Source organism: Carlito syrichta, unplaced genomic scaffold (genome assembly GCF_000164805.1).
Source record: "Carlito syrichta isolate Samal-C Ts95f unplaced genomic scaffold, Tarsius_syrichta-2.0.1 Scaffold305195, whole genome shotgun sequence".
In the NCBI taxonomy this organism is placed as follows: Eukaryota; Metazoa; Chordata; class Mammalia; order Primates; family Tarsiidae; genus Carlito; species Carlito syrichta.
The window spans coordinates 228,104-246,566 of record NW_007249291.1 but is presented as its reverse complement, the minus strand read 5'-3'; the positions used below and the strand labels follow the sequence as shown (position 1 = coordinate 246,566).

The 18,463-nt window shown below is 37.2% G+C and overlaps 1 protein-coding gene across 1 annotated transcript in view; it reads right to left on the bottom strand.

The window, feature by feature from the left end:
* LOC103263629 (attractin-like protein 1) overlaps positions 1–18,463 on the bottom strand; it is a 239,969-nt gene that overhangs the window by 109,529 nt on the left and 111,977 nt on the right. Inside the window, exon 2 of the mRNA XM_008061294.1 lies at positions 500–614. Coding sequence (XP_008059485.1) covers positions 500–614 — 115 coding nt within the window. The remainder of the gene's footprint in view (positions 1–499; positions 615–18,463) is intronic.

Here is an 18,463-nt window from a genome sequence, read left to right as displayed (position 1 = left end):
ACAGGCAGACAACAAACACATAAAAAAGTGCTCAGCCTCACTATTCACCAGAGAAATGCAAATTAAAACCACATTGAGATACCACCTACCTCCAGTAAGAATGACCATCTTTAATAACAAAGGATACTTCTAATCTTATTTAGAATCTGACTTCCTATATTACACATATACTGGAAGAAAGGAAACTGGCCAGAAAGGTCAAGAACATAGTTACCCTGCTAGTGAGATTTCTCATTGGGGTATGTGAACATACATGTGTATATTACACACAAATACATATACATGCAACTGAAGTTTATATGAGAAATACTGGCAAATCTGAATGTACAGCAATACAGATATCTAGATATTTGGATATTTTATATTCTAATACAATTTTTCCATGGTCTAAATTAGTCCCTTCTAAATATTCTTATTATGCTACTTGATAGCATTGTTTATTCCTTCCTTTCAGTCTACAAATTTTGCTTAACTGATGATGACTCCTCATTTATCGTACCTGACTGCCCAGGAGGAGGGGCACCTGATGATCCTTGTGGTAGACAAATAAACACAGTCAGAACAGCAGCTCTGTTCCCAGCACATGGTTCGATGGCGATTGGTTTGGGTGCCCCCTGAAAAAGAAAACCCACTTTAAGATTGCATAATTGACAAGGTACTGCTATTTTTTTTTTTGTTACCTTACCTATTCTTTACTCAGCTAGCCTGTACATTCTTAGTTGTTGGGGACACACCATGTATCATTTTAACACTAACTCCTGCAACGTATAGATGTGCAATTGAACTAACTTGAATACATTAACTAATTTCACTATATTTGGTGAGCAGCTTCTGAGCCACAAAGTTATGCAACTTCTGATCCTTTTTTTCAATTGTTTCCTTTCATCTGTGATGTACTACATAGCATAGCATATCTAATGAAGTGATCACAATTCCAAATATTCTGTTGTCATATCTTTATTTTTTACTTTTGCTTTAAAATTTACTTTTTTACTATCTATATCTAAACCATACAACATGGTGTTTTGATATGCATAGTGAAATGATTATTGCAGTCAATCAGATTCACATATGTATGACGTGACACAGTTACCTATGCTTCTGTGGAAAGAGCACCTAAAATCTACTCTCTTTGCAAATTTTCAGTGTACAATACAATATTATTTAGTCCTCCTGATGTACTTTAGATCTCTAGACTTTTCTATCCTACATAATTGCAAGTATGTACATTTTGACTAACATCTACCTATTTTCTCTCCCTCCCCACTCCTTGGTCCCACCGTTCTACTCTCTGTTTCTATGGATTCAGTTTTTATTTTAAAATTGATGTGTATAAGTGAGAAAATATTGGCACATCTTTTATATAACTTTAGTGAAATACACATTTACTAATCATCCACCAATGCATATGTAAAAATAATATAACTTTAGGAATAAAATAGAGTAAATTAATATATGATAATATATAATATGATAGTAGTAACTAGTATTTTATTAAGTACTACTATGGATTTGGTGTTCAAAGTGCTTTACATATATTAACTTATTTAAACCTCACAACCACCCTGAAAGATGAGAATACTGAAGCAAGAGATTAACAAAGCTCACTCAAATTCATTCAATTAGGAAGAAGTAGCAGGGCTGGCATTTAAGCTTAGGCAGGCTGCCTCCTGAATCCATGTTCTTAACCATGCCATGCAGCTTATAATAGGTATAAATGTGTAAACAAACATGTGCTTCTACACATGCATACACAAACAGGTACAAGCACATGTGTGCACACATAACCTCCTTTCACATACTGGCTCATAAACCCACACATGGAATTTGGGTTTAAATACAATGTGATCTTTGAAACAGTAACATTGTGATTCTATCCTACAGCTTTGGCTATATCATTCAAAGAGACATGGTTGATATATCAAAGCAGCATGTCTGCATAAAGGGAAAATTAAAGAAAAAGTACCACAGCTTTAATTATTAGAACAAATAATTTGTTCAATTTTTCCACTGATATTTAAACTTTTCAGAAGAAATGTAGACATATGTAGTCATTCACATAGAATACTCTAGAAAATTGTCATTTCCAGAAAGTTTAACGAGGTATTAAAGATAAAATATGTCTCCTTTCATGTAAAACTTACACTGAAATTTCTGGTGACAACAGTTTTATGTGGTTATAAAGGATTTCTCCTTTATAGCAACATAAATCTCATGTTTTAAAATTATCCTCATATAGATACATTTTGGGAGTATTCAATATAAAGGTGAAAGTGGCTGTGGTGATAGAAGCAAAGGGCATAAAAATGTTCCAAGAAAATGCTATAAGCCATGTTGCAAGACTTGCACCAAGTTACATGATCTATGGTTTTACACTTTAAAGCTTACATTTAATTTAACAGACTTATTTTTCAAAATGTTAAGTCAAAATCAGTATAAAGTACACAGATATTCTCCAATGATGTAAATATTTAAAGAATAGGCTTGTCATATTCCAAGGCTAAAAGAAAAATACTATGAAATGTTCCAAGTCATATTTCTAGGCTAAAAAAATGCATTTTAATTTAATAAATGCAAACTGTATGTAAAGGTCAATTGGTTAAAATATACTAAAAGAACCTAAAATGAATTTAAGATTTAAATGATAGTGATATATTGGAAAAACAAAATCCCTTTTACTAGACTTAGGAAATAATTGATCATTTCTACCAATAGGCAAGGTTTTCTTTGCTATTTTGTTTTTAAGCTCACAATGCAATAACTGATATTATTCAGAATATCCAAAAAGTACACTTAAAAAACTCGATGGCAAAAATTAGATGAGCAAAATTTTATGATTACCAAAATAAGTTGAAAGACAGTGGTTCTTGGTTTAGGAGATTTAGAAAAACAATAAATGATCCAGTAATAAATCAGTTGATCATTATGCCAGGCAACCTTTCTGCTGTTTTTAACGCAGCGGAAAAGATTTTAAACATCAAATGCTGGTGTTTAAACATCAAAAGCATCAACAGAGAGAAAAATCCATTAGAAATAACTGTAAATTTCAGGTGGAATATGTCCTAATTATTTAACACTTTAAACTTCAGAGACTCAGCAACAGATAAGGACAATGTAGCAGAATATCTTGACCATCGACAAGAAATTAAGCCTCTCTAAATGCTACTTATGTGAAATCTTCCTTCAAAAAATTCTTTCACTCTTAAAATTCTTTCACTCTTCCTTCAAAAAATTCTTTCACTCTGCTAGTGTATAGAAAATATTTTTAAGTTTCTGAATATTGATAAGCTATATAAAAGCAGATTGTAATTCTATTTTAAAATCAAATTGGCTTACAACTTAGTCTATTTTTAGTTAAAATAATTTTCATAAAAGGACATTAGCAAAAATATAAATTATTCATTATGTTTAAAATAATAGCACAGCTCTTTTATACTTCTGGAAGAAATTCACATAATTAAATAAAAATTATTTCCAAAGAGTTTGTGGCAAATATCATTTTCAACACACAATTTCAAATAGAAAAAAAAAGCCACTTTACAGCACTTGAATTTTACAATAGAAAATAGCAAAACCCCACAAATGATAATATTTCTGATACCTTGAGGTTTGTCAGTTGTTTTGTGATAAATACATAACCACGAATCAAAATCATTTCACAATGACATAACATGTTCACTGAGCTGTGCAATTTATCATGCATTTTCCATGGCTGCCTTTGAAATAGATAAGGCATGGGTTTGTTTGCCTACAGCACTCAGCAACTGTGATTTACTTCTAAGCATTTTGGTATTTGTTGTACTGCAAGAAACTGGTGTTAGACTGTGCCAGAAAACATCACTGACAGTTATATAATTAGCAGTCCTTGTGTATTAAGCACACAGCACTTCTACAAAAGACTTGTTTTCTTCACTCTAGTGTTTTATAAAACCATTGTATTCTTATTTTCAAGTTGTTTATTTAGGGACAAAAATATTAAATGCTCTCCATTTTTTAGTTATTAATGACAAAAGTGACCGAAGAGGTTTCTGGAATAGTAACAATTTTCAAGATTATGATTCTTAAAACTCATAATAATAATGATAATATGTTATGAAAGTGAGGCTTCCATCTGAGCCCAGGATCTATCCTGGGAAACTGCTGCTACATGAATAGCTGCATGTTTGGAAAACATCAATGGGTAAAGCTGGCTACTCATCTCTTCCTCCACTGGACCTTGTCTAGAGTAAGTGAGTGAGTGATTCACTTCTAGAAAACACACTGAGGCTCATCACTGGAAAACCTATTCTAGCAGTTGAGGACTTAACAGAATTATTATGACCATTACAATTTAAGTAGGGTTTAGTCTAACACTCAAGGACTCAAAAGGTAAAAAAAGATGTTCTGTCCTTTTTCAAAAACTTTTTCAGTAGTTCTAAAGCACAGCTTGTAAACTCAAATTCCTTCAAGGCTTGGGTGGGTAATTTATAATAGCTAAGGTTTATTAAGTGTTTACAATATGCCTTGTGCTATGCTAAATGCCTGCGTAGTTCAATCCTACTGCGTGAGGCAGGAGTTATTTCTATTTCACAGATGATGAAACTGAAGCTCAAAGAGTTTAAGTAACAAATAAAATTGCAGACCTAATAGGCGGCAAAATCAGGATTTGGACCAATGCAGTCTATCTTCTGAGCTTGTATGCTTAACTTTTATACTACTTATATTAAGAAGACTTACCTTCTAAACTAAAACAATAAAAAGTGGTGGGCACTTGAAAGTATGATTTCTTTAAAGACATTAACTCTTAAAATATTTGCTGATCAATAGAACATGTCTATGGGTCAAAAAGGTTTGAGGGTTGTTGCTTTGTGATTTCTGGGTACTAGGGTCCACAGTGGCAACCCAGGGTTTAATCAGTCAGGCTTTTGTGTCCAGCTACTCCTTTAATCTCATCTTTTACTCTGCACAAGCTCCATGTTTTAGCTAATGTATGTGCTCATTGTTCAACAACTGTGCCCAGGGCTTCCAGAACTGTGCCTTTTCTACTTGCAATTGTCCAGCTCTGTCACTATCTAGCTGTGTGATCTTGGGCATATTACTAAGCCAACTTCCCCAGCTGGAAAATGAATAGGTAGGGTGAATGACTTTTAGGGTCCCTTTCCTCTTTAACATGCTGTGACTATGATTTATGGATAACCTCCAGAATCTGTGACATACTTTGTGTAAGTAGGGTGAAATTTAAAATTTCCAATCCTTAGTAATTTTTTTTCCTGTTCAGTTACTCTAAATGGCTCATCTAATTTTTAAAGAACATTATTATACCATATGATGAATACATCACATAAGACTAAATGACCACCATCGCATGCCAAAAAAGCAATTAGAAAATTGAATCAAGGAATTAAGGATAAATGTGGATATGTTATACCTGTCAGCAGTAATAAGTGTTTTGACAAGAACAGAATAAAGTCTGACAGTATGCACAAATACTAATCTGATATATGAATGAAATATTAAAAATGCAAACAACTGCACATTAATCACTCTAACATTTCCCTACTAAAATACCTTTAATGCTATTCTTATCAGAAATCATCTATAAATAAAAATGAGTCTTTTTCAACAGTTTGCTTGACTTGGTATTTGCAGCTTAATGAGTATTTCTATTGATATAAAATTTAGTGTTTAGTCACATTAGTAAAGTGAATAAATTTATTGAGCATCGATTTAAATTAGCCTGAAGACTTGGCTCAAATATAATCAAGTGTACTAATTCCATGGGATCAACAAATACAACAAAAATATTCCAGATCTCTAAAACAGATTCTCTGATTCCACTGTTTAGACTTGGAGGAAAAAAGGAAAGTGGAAATCATATTCTTTCCTTATTTACTTGTTGCTTTGCATGAAATGATAAAAGAGAAAAAAACATTAGCTGGCTTAACTCAGTTGGAAAGAGAAGAACTCATATTAATAAAAGAAATTAAGCTGATGGACACTTTCAAAAACAGGGTTAAACTGAATTAGAAGCCAATTCAAAGAGAATAAAGTATTACATGTGGGAATAGGTAAAGGAATAAAACATAATATTCACAGAATCAGTATGTTGCTCTGAGGTTCTGAAGATATTTCAATTGTAAACTTCATTTTCATATTGTACCAAATCATCTCCTTTGTTGAAATGCCTCCTTGTTTGATATATCTCACTACACACACATATGTGTACACAAACACACATTTTTATACACCCATATTTAAGGTTTACATCTATAGTGTGATGTCTGGCTTAACTGAGTTTTGTTGCTATTTCAATTGTGTGACAGTGACATGGGGAGTGAAGAAGCTGGATTATGATAGCAGCAGTTTTATTATCTATTTTTCTTCAGGTGTTTAGGTCCTAGAAAGTAAAATGGGGCAACATTCTATCTTTTGGAGATATTATATAATCAGGCTTTGCTCTGAGTTTTTTAATAACATGAGTGTTAATAGGCAGTAACTTTGAACAGACTATCTTTAGAAGTTGGTTCCGGTTAGCATTTTTCAAAAATTTGAAACATGTTATGTACTAAATAATTGCCTTAATTAGATTTTCAGCAACCTGCATTTTTCTCCATAGTTCAGTGCAAAAAGCAACCTAACTGCTATATTTCACGTATAAATTTCAGAATTGAGAAAATCCTTTCTGGCTTGGAAAAACAGTCAAGTGTGAGGGACAGATATATCTTCCAAATCAAACGACTTCCCACCTTGCTCATTCCCAGACTTGGGCCTTCGTTCATCTACCTACACCACTCGCCAACATCTAGCATCCCGGCCAGATCATGCTCAAACCTCTCTACTTGCAAGAAGCCATGGCAGGTCAGCCCAGGCGGATGCGGGATCTCTTTGTGGTACTCAGTTTTCCTTATGTAACCACTGAGAGAAAGTGTAATGTACAGGTTAAGAGAACAACCTTCACTACCCGGCTGCCTGGGTTCAAGGCCCAGCTCTCACATTCAAGTGTGAGCTTGGTCAATTCACTCACCATCTCTGTGCCTCAAGTTCCTTATCTGTGAAATGGAGCTAAAATACCTTCCTCACAGAGTTGCTATGCAGATTAAAGTATTTAATATACATATGAAGTACAGTACACAGTAAGTGCTCAGTAAGAGTCAGCTAGCATTATTATGCGATCCTGCCCACTTTTTACATTGCTTTGGAATGGCTCTTTTTCCCATCTGATAAATATGCTCAACTTAAAATTGAGCTATTTGAGGACAGAGATTATAATTTTAAAACCTCTGTTGATGGCTTCAAATAAATTAGTTAAGAAATTCAGCCTCCAGGAGAGAATTATATGAATGGCTTCTAAGGTGGGGAAAATCTGATCCCAATGCTAAACTTCCCATTCTTGTCACATTGAGTATCTGCTTATTTTTCCCATTTTTCATTCCCCACTTTTATCAAGGAGGCTGATCTGACTGTAAGCATTATATGCTGCATAGAATAGACTTCTTCTGGCACCTGAGACTGAAATGTTCAACAAATATTTTATGAATAAATGGGTATTTGTTTTTTCTTTTCCAGGTTGTGCACAAGGTAAGCCTCAGAAAGTTACAAGCAGAATCTAAATTTAGAACCAATAGATGTAAACCAGCAGGAAAGTTAGAAAAATCAAGGTCTCGGTACTACTTTACAGGCTGGTCCATTCCAAAACACATTTTGTTGTTAATACAAAGTGTCACCATAAGAACATAGCTGATAGATAACTCTATTTAAAAGGCAAATGTGCTAACTACTAGTGATAAATGTGCTAACTACTACTGATTGTGCTGTATAGGGCACAATCCCCACCCTGGTGAAGCAGCCATCCAAGTTGATGGCAATCCCAACTAATCTAGAGCTGAATGTTCTGGCAGAGTTATACACAAATCCCTGTGGATGGCAGTGAGAGGATACAGGGGGTTCTGGAGAAAGACTTTACCTTGCAGAAGACGACTAGGAGTTCATCAGGAGAAGGAGGAAGGATAATTTCTGGCAGAAGGAAAAGCATGCATATATAGAGGTGCCTTTGAAAAGGTACAAGGTTTGTACTGAAAATTGTTAGAAGTTTGTTGAGGAAAGAGTCTAAGAAGCGTTCCACAGAGAGGAATAAGAAGCCTGGGTCCCTTTCAGAGAGGAAGACTGGGTCCCTTTCAAAAATCCAGGTCTCTCATCAGCCCCTGGCACTCTTCTTGGCCATGACTGGGATTACCACTACTTGCTTCTAATGTCATGCTGATGTGTTCAAGAGCGAACACCTCAAGTGCAGCACAAAATGGGTCTCTGAGCAACCTTCATTAAAACATGGTGCACATCATCCCTAATGAACACTCGCAAATCCTTCTCTATTAGGAACTCACAGTGCTCTTTTACTAAACTATTGGTCAAATCTGTTATACTGAGTGAACATTATATTAAAACATTTATTTCTGAAACTTCAATCATAAAAGTAAATCAAGAAGCACCGTGAAAATGAAATGTCAGCAGAAAGAATAAAAGTGCAGATTTGGCAATATTCTTAATGAGGAATCAAATGTTAATAGATCCAGCATAATAAATGACTTTCTTCAATGATTATTATACCAACTGCAACTTATTATAAGTAACAAAAGCATGGACAAAACTATGAATAAAAAAGCTTATTTGACTTGTTACAAAAACACGAATGTAGTTATCATACAGTAAAACCTACCTGGTTCACTAAGAGAATTAGTCATTCTGGATTACAGAATTTTCCCAGAAAGCTGAACGTTAACCCTATAAGAACTAAGATTTTGCTATTCTAAGGTACATCTAAAAAATTAGTGTGAAGTCACCTAAAATAAATATCCCTGTCTTTGCTTCTCAGCCAGACTATAACATATTAAACATAATATTGTCTTGTTCCATGATCAACATTACAGATATCAGTTTTTAGCTAAGATGCATGAAGTTACAAATGTATGCATGAATTATGAATCAGGACACTAGAGCTATAGCCTGAGAGGTTTATTTTCTTCCCTCCCCTCCCTGAAGCCCAGAAGCCACCAATACCAGCTTGCTTGCTGTTTGTTTCCTTCTATAAATGCAACCTAAAAAATTGTGCAGTTGCTAGTGGGTAACATGACTGCTCTTCTGCAAAGCCCATCGATAATACAAGGATTGAAATGACCTTCTCAAAGGTTGTTTTTTTTTTATTCTCCACAATATCTTCTTTCTTGTTGCGTCAATGTGCTGTGACCTGTCAGCATCATTCAAAGCACTGCCTAATTTCTACATTATCAATCCTGTGTACTGAAGACATCTTCTTGACAGTTTGTAACTATCTCCTATGTCCTTGAAGTTTGTGAGCAGAGTAGTAGCCTTTGCAATTTCAATAACTTTGATGATAGAGCTTGGAAATAATCTTACTATAAAATCTAGAAATACTTCATCAGACCCAAATTACTTTACTGCACATGAAGCTGACTGGGGTTCAAATACCATGGGGTCTTGGGCACATTACTGAATTTTCCTGTGCCATAGTTTCTCCATATGGAAAATAGAGATTATAATACTAATATTGCAAGGTTACACTGAAAATTATAAGGAATAATAAATGAACAAGGCACTTAGCATAGTGCCTGGCAAGACATAGTTGTTTAAAATTTTATTTTAGGTCAAATCATTTGCAAATACAATTTTTGTTCATCAAAACCACTTGAATGTTAGTAATTTTATATGTTTCAACTTTAATAGTTTCATTTCCCTCCCTCCAACTTTGTTTTGGTGATTCATGGTAGGTAAGAAAGGGAGATTCATATGTCAAGATCTTTTCTTATTTTTTTTCTCTCCTGGGTGATTTCTTTCTCTCAGACTTGGTCCCAAAGCATGGGACCGATATTCTAGTGTCTGTGCATTAAAGTTAGAATTGAGATCCAAGTTCAAGCATTAGCCTTTTGTATGGAAGATGATAATTGATCACTGCAAATGTTAGAAAGTTCAGAGGCAAAATCCATTTAAAGTGATACATATTCCACTGAAATCTTTCTGCTTACACAGCAAAGAGAAACATATTTTAAGACAGATACTCTTAGAAATGGCTCCTAAGTGTGTTCTTATATGTCTCTGTGTGGCCTGGAAAGCCTCCTTCTTATTATTTGCAAAATTAAAATTTCCCTAACTTTACAATCAAGCGAGCTAAGAGGGAACAAAATGAGAGAAAAGATGATTGTAAATAGAGTTTACATTTAGCAGGACCATGGGGTCTTTTTGTAGGTACTGGGGTCATTTCTAGGTTCTCTGGAACCCACAAGATAGGATTTGCTATCCCTGTCCTTGACCTGAGATGTGTGAAGTCTTTGTGTGGTCAAAATAAATATATTTATATTGCATTCCTTTTGATTTTTCCTCAAATGATTTGCTTGTGTAAACTTAATTACCTAATCAGAACTCAGTTTAGAAAATGAAGTATGTGAGAGTGAATAAAATATCTCTCCACATCTGTTTTTTTTTTTCTCCCAAAGCTCCTTTTTCAGTATGACTAAAAATTAATGGTCAGAGTCTGTTTAATGATCCTTCCCCTGGTTTTACTTATGCTGCTTTACCAACTCCCTCTTGGTCTTACTAATTATCTAACTGATTAAATCTTTGAGGAGCCTTCTGTTTTTGGGTGGCACCCACTGCACACATCTGTCTAACTGTGTTTCCTTTTAAAAGGATGACAGTTAGTTAGAAGATCCATAGCACAGATACAGGTATCAACAGAGAAGCCAATCTTGGTTGTTTCCTCACTTGGTCTCTGAAGTGGGTTGAATAGGGTCTCCCAAAAGTTCACAGCCACGCAGAACCTCAGAATGTGAACTTATTTGGAAATAAGGCCTTTGCTGAGGTAATTAGTAAAGAGGTCATACTAATTAGGGTAGGTTTGATGTCCTTTTAGTACGAGGACAGGCCACATCGAGGTGATACACAGAAGAAAACATCATGTGAGGACAGAGGTGGGGAATGGAGTGATGCGTCTACAAGCTAAGGAACACCAAGGTTTACCAGCAGCTGCCTGAAGTTAGGAGAGAGGCAAGGAATTGATTCTCCCTCGGAGTCTTAGAAGAAATCAACCCTACCAACATCTTCATTCCAGACCTCTTGCCTCCAGACTTGTTTTGAGCTAACAAAACTGTTTGTTTGTCTGTTTGTGAGAAAGCAGGATTTATTGAGAAGAGAGAGATGCTCCCAAAGTGGGAGGGGGCCTGAAGAAGGGGCCAGTCTAGGGTCAAAAATTTGGTGCTTATCTAGCCCTAAGTCCAACCGATTGGCTAGCACTAGCTGTTGCTGTTCTGATTGGTTAGTATTAAGGACCAATTGGCAGGAGGTAGGGGCCTAATGGTGAGCTGATTGGTTGCTTTTCGATCCCAGCAGTGATTACCTAAGCTCTAGCTTGAAAGGCTTGCAGAGAGCTTGCTTACCAATGGTGAGCCTGAGACGCCTGCCGGGAATTTGCAGCATTATTACCAGAGGACCCACCTGTCTGTCTGCCTGGCCTTTCTCTAGCTATCTCCTGTCTTATTCCCCCCTCTGGAGTAGTAACCCTTGTTTCTTCTTGCCTAGAGGCCATCAAACTCCAAATGGTGATGCAGATGGAACATTGTATGGGAGCTTCTTTCTACCAAACAGTTGTTTTGTGATAATTTGTTAGGGCAGCCTCTTTGACCTAAAAGTCTCCCTAGTTGCAAAGCAACCTCTGATAGAATGGCCAGGGAGTACTGATTGCTTGCCATCCTTTTCTGTTATTTTGGACATAATAATGAAGTATTATACTGTAACTGTAACCAATCCCAATACCTTGGAATATTTCTCCTCAGTTTGGGGTCATTCAAGTCACTTTCGCTTGGGAAATAAGCCACATATCATATAGCATGGCAAATGCTGCCTACACAAAAGTCAATGGGGACATTCACGTAGTTATGGGAATTTTGTGGTCATTGTACAACTAATGGTATTTTAAAAATTGAAAATAGTTGTAATTGCTCCTTAGAATGTATACATAGTATATGTTGCATGTAGGATTCCCTAGGAAATAGATTCTGAGACTCTGAGACATGTGTGAAGGTGATGTAATGGAAAGTAGCCTCAGGCACAAGAGCTGTGTGGGGTGACAGAAGCAGAGCTTGGCAGAGGGAGTTCAATTGTGATGCAGCAGCCTCTGCCTGCCTGGGATTGTATCAAATTGAGACAGGAGGCAAGACCTTTGAACTTGTCCGTGGATGGAGGCTGTCCCCAAGGAGGAAGCATAACATTGAGATAGACAGCTTCTTTCAACAGAGGGTAATTCCTGAAGAAAGTCTCAGCTCCGAGCTATGAAAATGAGAGGCTCAATTTTGAAGTGGGAATCTGGGCAGCACACACAAGCCCTACTACAGTATTCATGATTCTCAACAAAAACTTTCTTATTAGCTAAGAAAGTAACTTTGGCCAGACTTAATACAATATGTTATAATATAGATAATTATTGGACATTTTTTGTTTGTTTTTTCCTTGTGAGTTGGAGTCCCGCTTCGTCACCCAGGCTAGAGTGCAGGGGCATGCTCACGGTCACCCTAGCATTGAGCCACTGGGCTCAGGCAATCCCTCTGCCTCAGCCTTCCAAGTAGCTGAAACTGCAGGCATGTATTACCACACACAGCTAATTTTTTTTTACTTATTGCAGAGATGAGGTCTGACCAAGTTGCAAGGCTGGTCTCAAATGCGTGTGCTCAGGCCATCCTCTTACCTTCCCAAAGTGCTGAGATTACAGGCTTGAGCCACCGTGCCCGCCCAGGGGTTACTGGACATTTATACTTTTATTTCTCACAGAGTTTTGTGAGGCTGCTATATTATTGCCATTACTAATCCTCCCATAAGAATGCTTGCTCCTCAAAACCTTAACCTTCCTCTTTAATTTTCCTAACTTGGCTAGCAACTTTGGTAGTGATTTTCTCTTCAAAACAGGGCAAAAATTATGATCTCAGTGCTAACTTGATGGTTAGGTCAATAGTCTAAAGAACTGAGTAAGCACTATTCAACATTTTATTCTTCACACTTGGTATTGAAATAATTCAATGTATCTTACTTTTTGTTAAGTCATGAAGCTTCCAAAGAAAGAGGTCATCCTTATTTTGCATGCAGGTACAGTGGAAGGTGAGGTGAGTAATTAATTGATCTCACTGAGGTTCTATAAGGTGTCAAAAGAGATGGCAGAAAAGGTACTGATTTCTTCTGTTTGCCTGCTAAGTCATATTCTCGTTTGGGAAAGTGCAACTTTATTTGTCTTTTCGCAAATAAGAATAATAGTGTCAACTCTTATTTATTGAGCATTTATTATTTATTGAGCATTCCCTTGGGCAGAGGGAGTAAGTAAACTAAATAGCAGTTACTGGACACTGTGCTAAAGACTAACACATGCTCCAAGTATTAGCAAAATTACAAGGATTTTTTTCTGAACCCAAAACATGATTTTGTCATATTGGTTATAAAAACTACTGGCACAAAACAAACTAAGCCCTTGAGTGGGGTATGTACATCAATACTTTTTTTTTTTTTTTTGAGTTGGAGTCTCACTCTGTCACCCAGACTGGAGTGCAGTGGCCACTCCCAGCCACCGCAGCCTCGACCTGCTGGGCTCCGGCAATCCTTCCACCTCAGCCTTTCAAGTAGCTGGAACTACAGGACGCGTTACCATACCTGGCTAATTTTTTTGATTTACTGTAGAGATGAGGTCTCGGCAAGTTGCCCAGGCGGGTCTCGAACCTGCAGGTTCAGGCAATCCACTCACCTCAGCCTCCCAAAGCGTGGGATTACAGGCTGAGCCACCTAGCCCGGCTACATCAATACTTTTAAAATAAAGATTGGTTCCTATCACAATGAGGCAAGAAGACATACACTGGAGTAGACTTCATAAACTCAAGGATAGATACATGGTAGACGGTACTAGGATGAGGTATGAGTTGACAACACTGAAGTCTTACAACAAGATATTCCATTAGAGAACAAATAAGGATGATGCTTTCCCAGTATAGATTCCAACTCTGCCAATAGCTGCATATGTGCTGGCAATCTCATTCTGTTCAAAGCAAGTAGAAACAAATCATACTATCTAACTTAGCTGACTGACAGTTTTATTAGTCAGAGTAAAAGAAAAAAGAAGCAAGCCGGGCTTGGTGGCTCAGCCTGTAATCCCACGCCTTTCGGAGGCTGAGGTGAGTGGATTGCCTGAGCCCGTGGGTTCGAGACCCGCCTGGGCAGCGAGGCCTCATTTCTACAATCAATCAAAAAATCAGTCGGGCATGGTAGCACATGCCTGTAATTCTGGCTACTTGGAAGGCTGAGGCGGAAGGATTGCCAGAGCCCAGCAGGCGAGGCTGCGGGGGGCCAGGAGCGGCCACTGCACTCCCGTCTCCATGACCGGGTGAGACTCCAACTGAAAAAAAAAGAAAACAGATATTCTGGTCTGGTTCTGACCAGTAGAGAACTGAACAGCAATGAAATAAGAACCTTCAAGGGAGTGACCACTCTCTTTTAGAATTTTTAATACTAAACACAAGTAATTCATTCATCCTACAGATACCTTTTAAGCACAGACTTTGGACGGGACTGTTCAGGCACTAGACACAGAGCAGTGAACAAAACAGATAAGATCCTTCCCTACATAGAAGAATAAAGAATGATTAAAAACAAATAAACATAGGACATAGTATCAAAAAAGAAGTAATAAACAGCATGTAATAGAGCAAATTAAGGGGAACCAAGAGTGACGAGGAGTGCTGCATTAGAGATGGCAATATGAGAAGGTCTCTCAGAAAAAATGAAGTTTGAATATGACTTGAGTGATGTGAGGGAGTGAAGCCAGGTGAAGATGTAGAAGCCAAGGAGGAGTGGCAATCGAGCATCGACAAGAAGATCAACGAACTGATTTGGGAAGTGTAGTTTTTGCCCAAGTGCTGCTTGGGTGCAAGATTGGAGTAGGCAGAAAATTGAGAAAGTTGGGTTTAACAAGGGTAGAGTAATTATGAGAGGTAAAAGGAACAAGAGAGAGAGGTAAGATTGTTTTGGGTGTAGACAAGAAACTATAAGTAGGTAAAAGAGAAAAGTCAGATCATGAGGGAGATGCTCACCACTGAAAACTTGGTATGGTCTATGGAGTGTAGGTCCCAGTTGAGATCAAATAATTTTTGTAGTAGAGAAAGTAAGTTGAAAGTAAAGAAGGTAGGCATCAGAGAATAGAATGAATGAATCAAGTATTTGGAGGCAGTGATGACATAAGCTTCAAAGGCACTAGAGGAACACACACCCCACTTCCAGTTTTAATGATCTGAGGGCTGCAGGGCTACCAAGTGAGAGAACTGCAGGGGAAGTGGGTTCCTCAGGGAATAGCCAAGTGTTAATTAGAGCAGAATGATAACAGTAACATTCTGATTGGTTGAAGAGGCTGGAAATATAGGGAGTAGGCTACTGACAGAATGAGTTCCTGAAAGCAAAATGGAAGGGTTTGTGGGGCAAGGGTGAAGCAATTAGGTTAGAAAAGGAGAGATGTTGGGCATTATGAATTCAGATGTACACTAGAATTTAGGAAAGCGAGTTTCAAAAAGTTAGGAAAAAATATAGGTATAATCTCATTGCTAGAATATTTGAAATAATATGGCTTAAAGAACAGGAAGCTTTAAAATATATTGTCTAAAATACACACACACAAAAAAATAAAGAAGGAATACTGTGGTTGTAGAAAGTAGTTTCTAATGGAATGGCAGTGGACTAAGCTAGAGTATGCAACCTGAGACTCAACAGGCCTACTGGTGACAGCAAGTTCTTAGAAGGGAACCAAGGATGTGGGGAATGCAGGGATGTGATAGACAGCTGTCCTCTGAGAGCAAAATAACAGCAACCAACTTAACTGTAGATAGAAAGACGGTCAGTCACAGGCAGTCCATTGTGGTACAGGAGTGAGGTGCTCTGGCAGCTAAGCAGAACACAACCATGGAGAATCATTTCAGAAGAAATATTTGCTCACAAGCAACTCTAAGAGCAAATCATCTAGATTGTGAACACAGATGGTAAAGGACAGGTCCCTGCTGCTTACAAGGCAGACCTTTCAACTACAGTTTTAAAATATAATGCATTTTATGTTAGGATTCAAAGAAAGTACAGTACAAGAATAAATTAAGTAGGCAGTTAGGTAGAGGGTAAAAATGTAGCCTCTGGTATACATAGTACTACCTAGGTTTCATTGCTAACTCAACCTCTAACTGTGTGAACTTAGGCATGTTTCTTAACTCTGTGCTCAGTTTTCTCATCTGGAAAATGGCAATAATTATAATATCTACTTTGCTGGATTGTTGTGAGGACAAAATGAATTGATACTAATAAAGTATTTAGGATACTGCCTGGCATAGGGCAAGTATGTTAATATATGTTAGCTATTCTTATTTCATTTCATTGTTTTTTAAATTATCTTGACATACATTGTACTATAAATAAGTTATCCTTGTAACAGCCTGAATTTTCTGGTTTATATAGCCCAGGGGCTTAAATATGGCTCTGGTGTGACACAGACATTGAGGAAATTCTCACGGGCTTGTTCTAGATTTAGTACACTGTACTATGAAAAGCAAAATCAAGTTTGAACCCTGGTTCTAATGACTTACAAATCATATGACATTAGGCAACTTGACTAACCTTTCTAGGCCCAAGTATTTTCAACTATAAAAAGAGAATAATAATAGTGCTAATTAAACATGAGGTTTTTGCAACAAGAAAACTAGGTAACATATATAAAGCACCAGGTATGCACCTGTGTTGCATAAAGTATATATTCAATAAATGGCAGCTATATTATTATTTAGTACTTTTTCCTTCTAATTAAGGATATCTTTAATTTGCCTGCTTATTACAAATGATCATAAATTCTTAGTTTGCTATTTCAACTTCTTTTTTTTCCTCCTGTCTACAAGTCCTAAAGGAATTTTTAAAAATCTCACTATAAAGAAATACTGGCACATAAAAATACTTGTGATGGTCATTTTCCATTTAGAATGGAATTATCTAGCTACTTAACTGCATTTCTCCACCATAGATCTTTGTACCTCGAAACTTTAATTCATGATCAAGTCAGAGCTGGGGCAGGGCAGTCAGGGGTCAGTGTTAGATGAGAGGCTGAGACAGAGATACCGCATCAAGAAGGGGTGGCTTTGAAGCAAGCAAGCAAGGAAGTAAAGAAAGTTAGAGAATGAATAAATTGATTGTGGGTTTAGATGTGATATATATCATCATAATGGCCAGTTTCTGAGTACCTCATGTTTCCTTTACCTGTGCAAGAAAAGTGGAAACAGTATTTGTACTCAGACGTCGTGATTCCCCCTCTCCATACTGGCATCTAGAAGTAATGACATACCATGGGAGACAAACAGACACATATATAGTAGTAGTTCAAGATCTGAGGCTAAGAATTCAGAGATTCTATGAGATTCGAAGGAATGTAGTAAGAGCAAAAAGAATGTCAAATTATGAGCAAGTGCAGAAGAAACCTCAAAAAGAAAAGGTTTGCTGTTCCTCCTTCAGCACTGACCTCTGGTTCTTGGTGACAGGAGCCAACCTTCCCACCTGAGTTGATGGAAGCTCTGTAGATGAGAAGAGGAGACTGGCAGAACCTGACCAAGAAAAGGCCCACAAGACAGGTATCATCAGCACCAGCTAATGGTGAGAAAATCCTGTATTCTTCCCTGTTTTGCTCTGGCTCTCCTATAACTTTCTGACCCAGATGACAGTTTTAATTTGAAAAGGCTCCCATCCACAGAACCCAAACAGGTTGTTTTTGTTTGTTTGTTTGTTTGAGTTGGAGTCTTACTCCGTTGCACAGGCTGGAGTGGAGTGGCACACTCGTGGCCACCCCAGCATGGACCTGCTGGTTCCAGAAATCCTTCCACCTCAGTGGAAGTAAACGTAACTGCAGGCACGCACTACCACACCAGGCCAATATTTTGGGGGGCTTTATTGCAGGGACAGGGTCTCACTAAGTTGCCAGGGCTGGTCTCGAACTCACGGGCTCAGGCAATCCACTCACCTCAGCCTCCCAAAGTGCTAGGATTACAGGTTGAGCCACTGAACCCCACCAACAGGTTTTAAAACAGAAATATAAATTAATTTCACCAAATCCAGTAACTAAAAACCCTCAAATTTTCTATGACCTTAGTTTTTTTCCCCTTTATTTACCTCATAAAAGGGAAGTTAGGACATATTAGTCTCTGTAAATAGCTCCATATTTTCTGAGATCACCTCAGAAGAAGACTATTTGAATAAGATGAAATTACTATTTCTCAGAGAATTTAATCATATTATTTTACTTGGTGTTGGTTTAAAATCTCTTAATGCCATTAGTTAATAGCAAGTAGCTATAGCAATTTTAAAGTGTCTCTTTCAGAACTACAGGCCAATATCTTTGATGAACATAGATGCTAAAATTCTCAACAAGATCCTA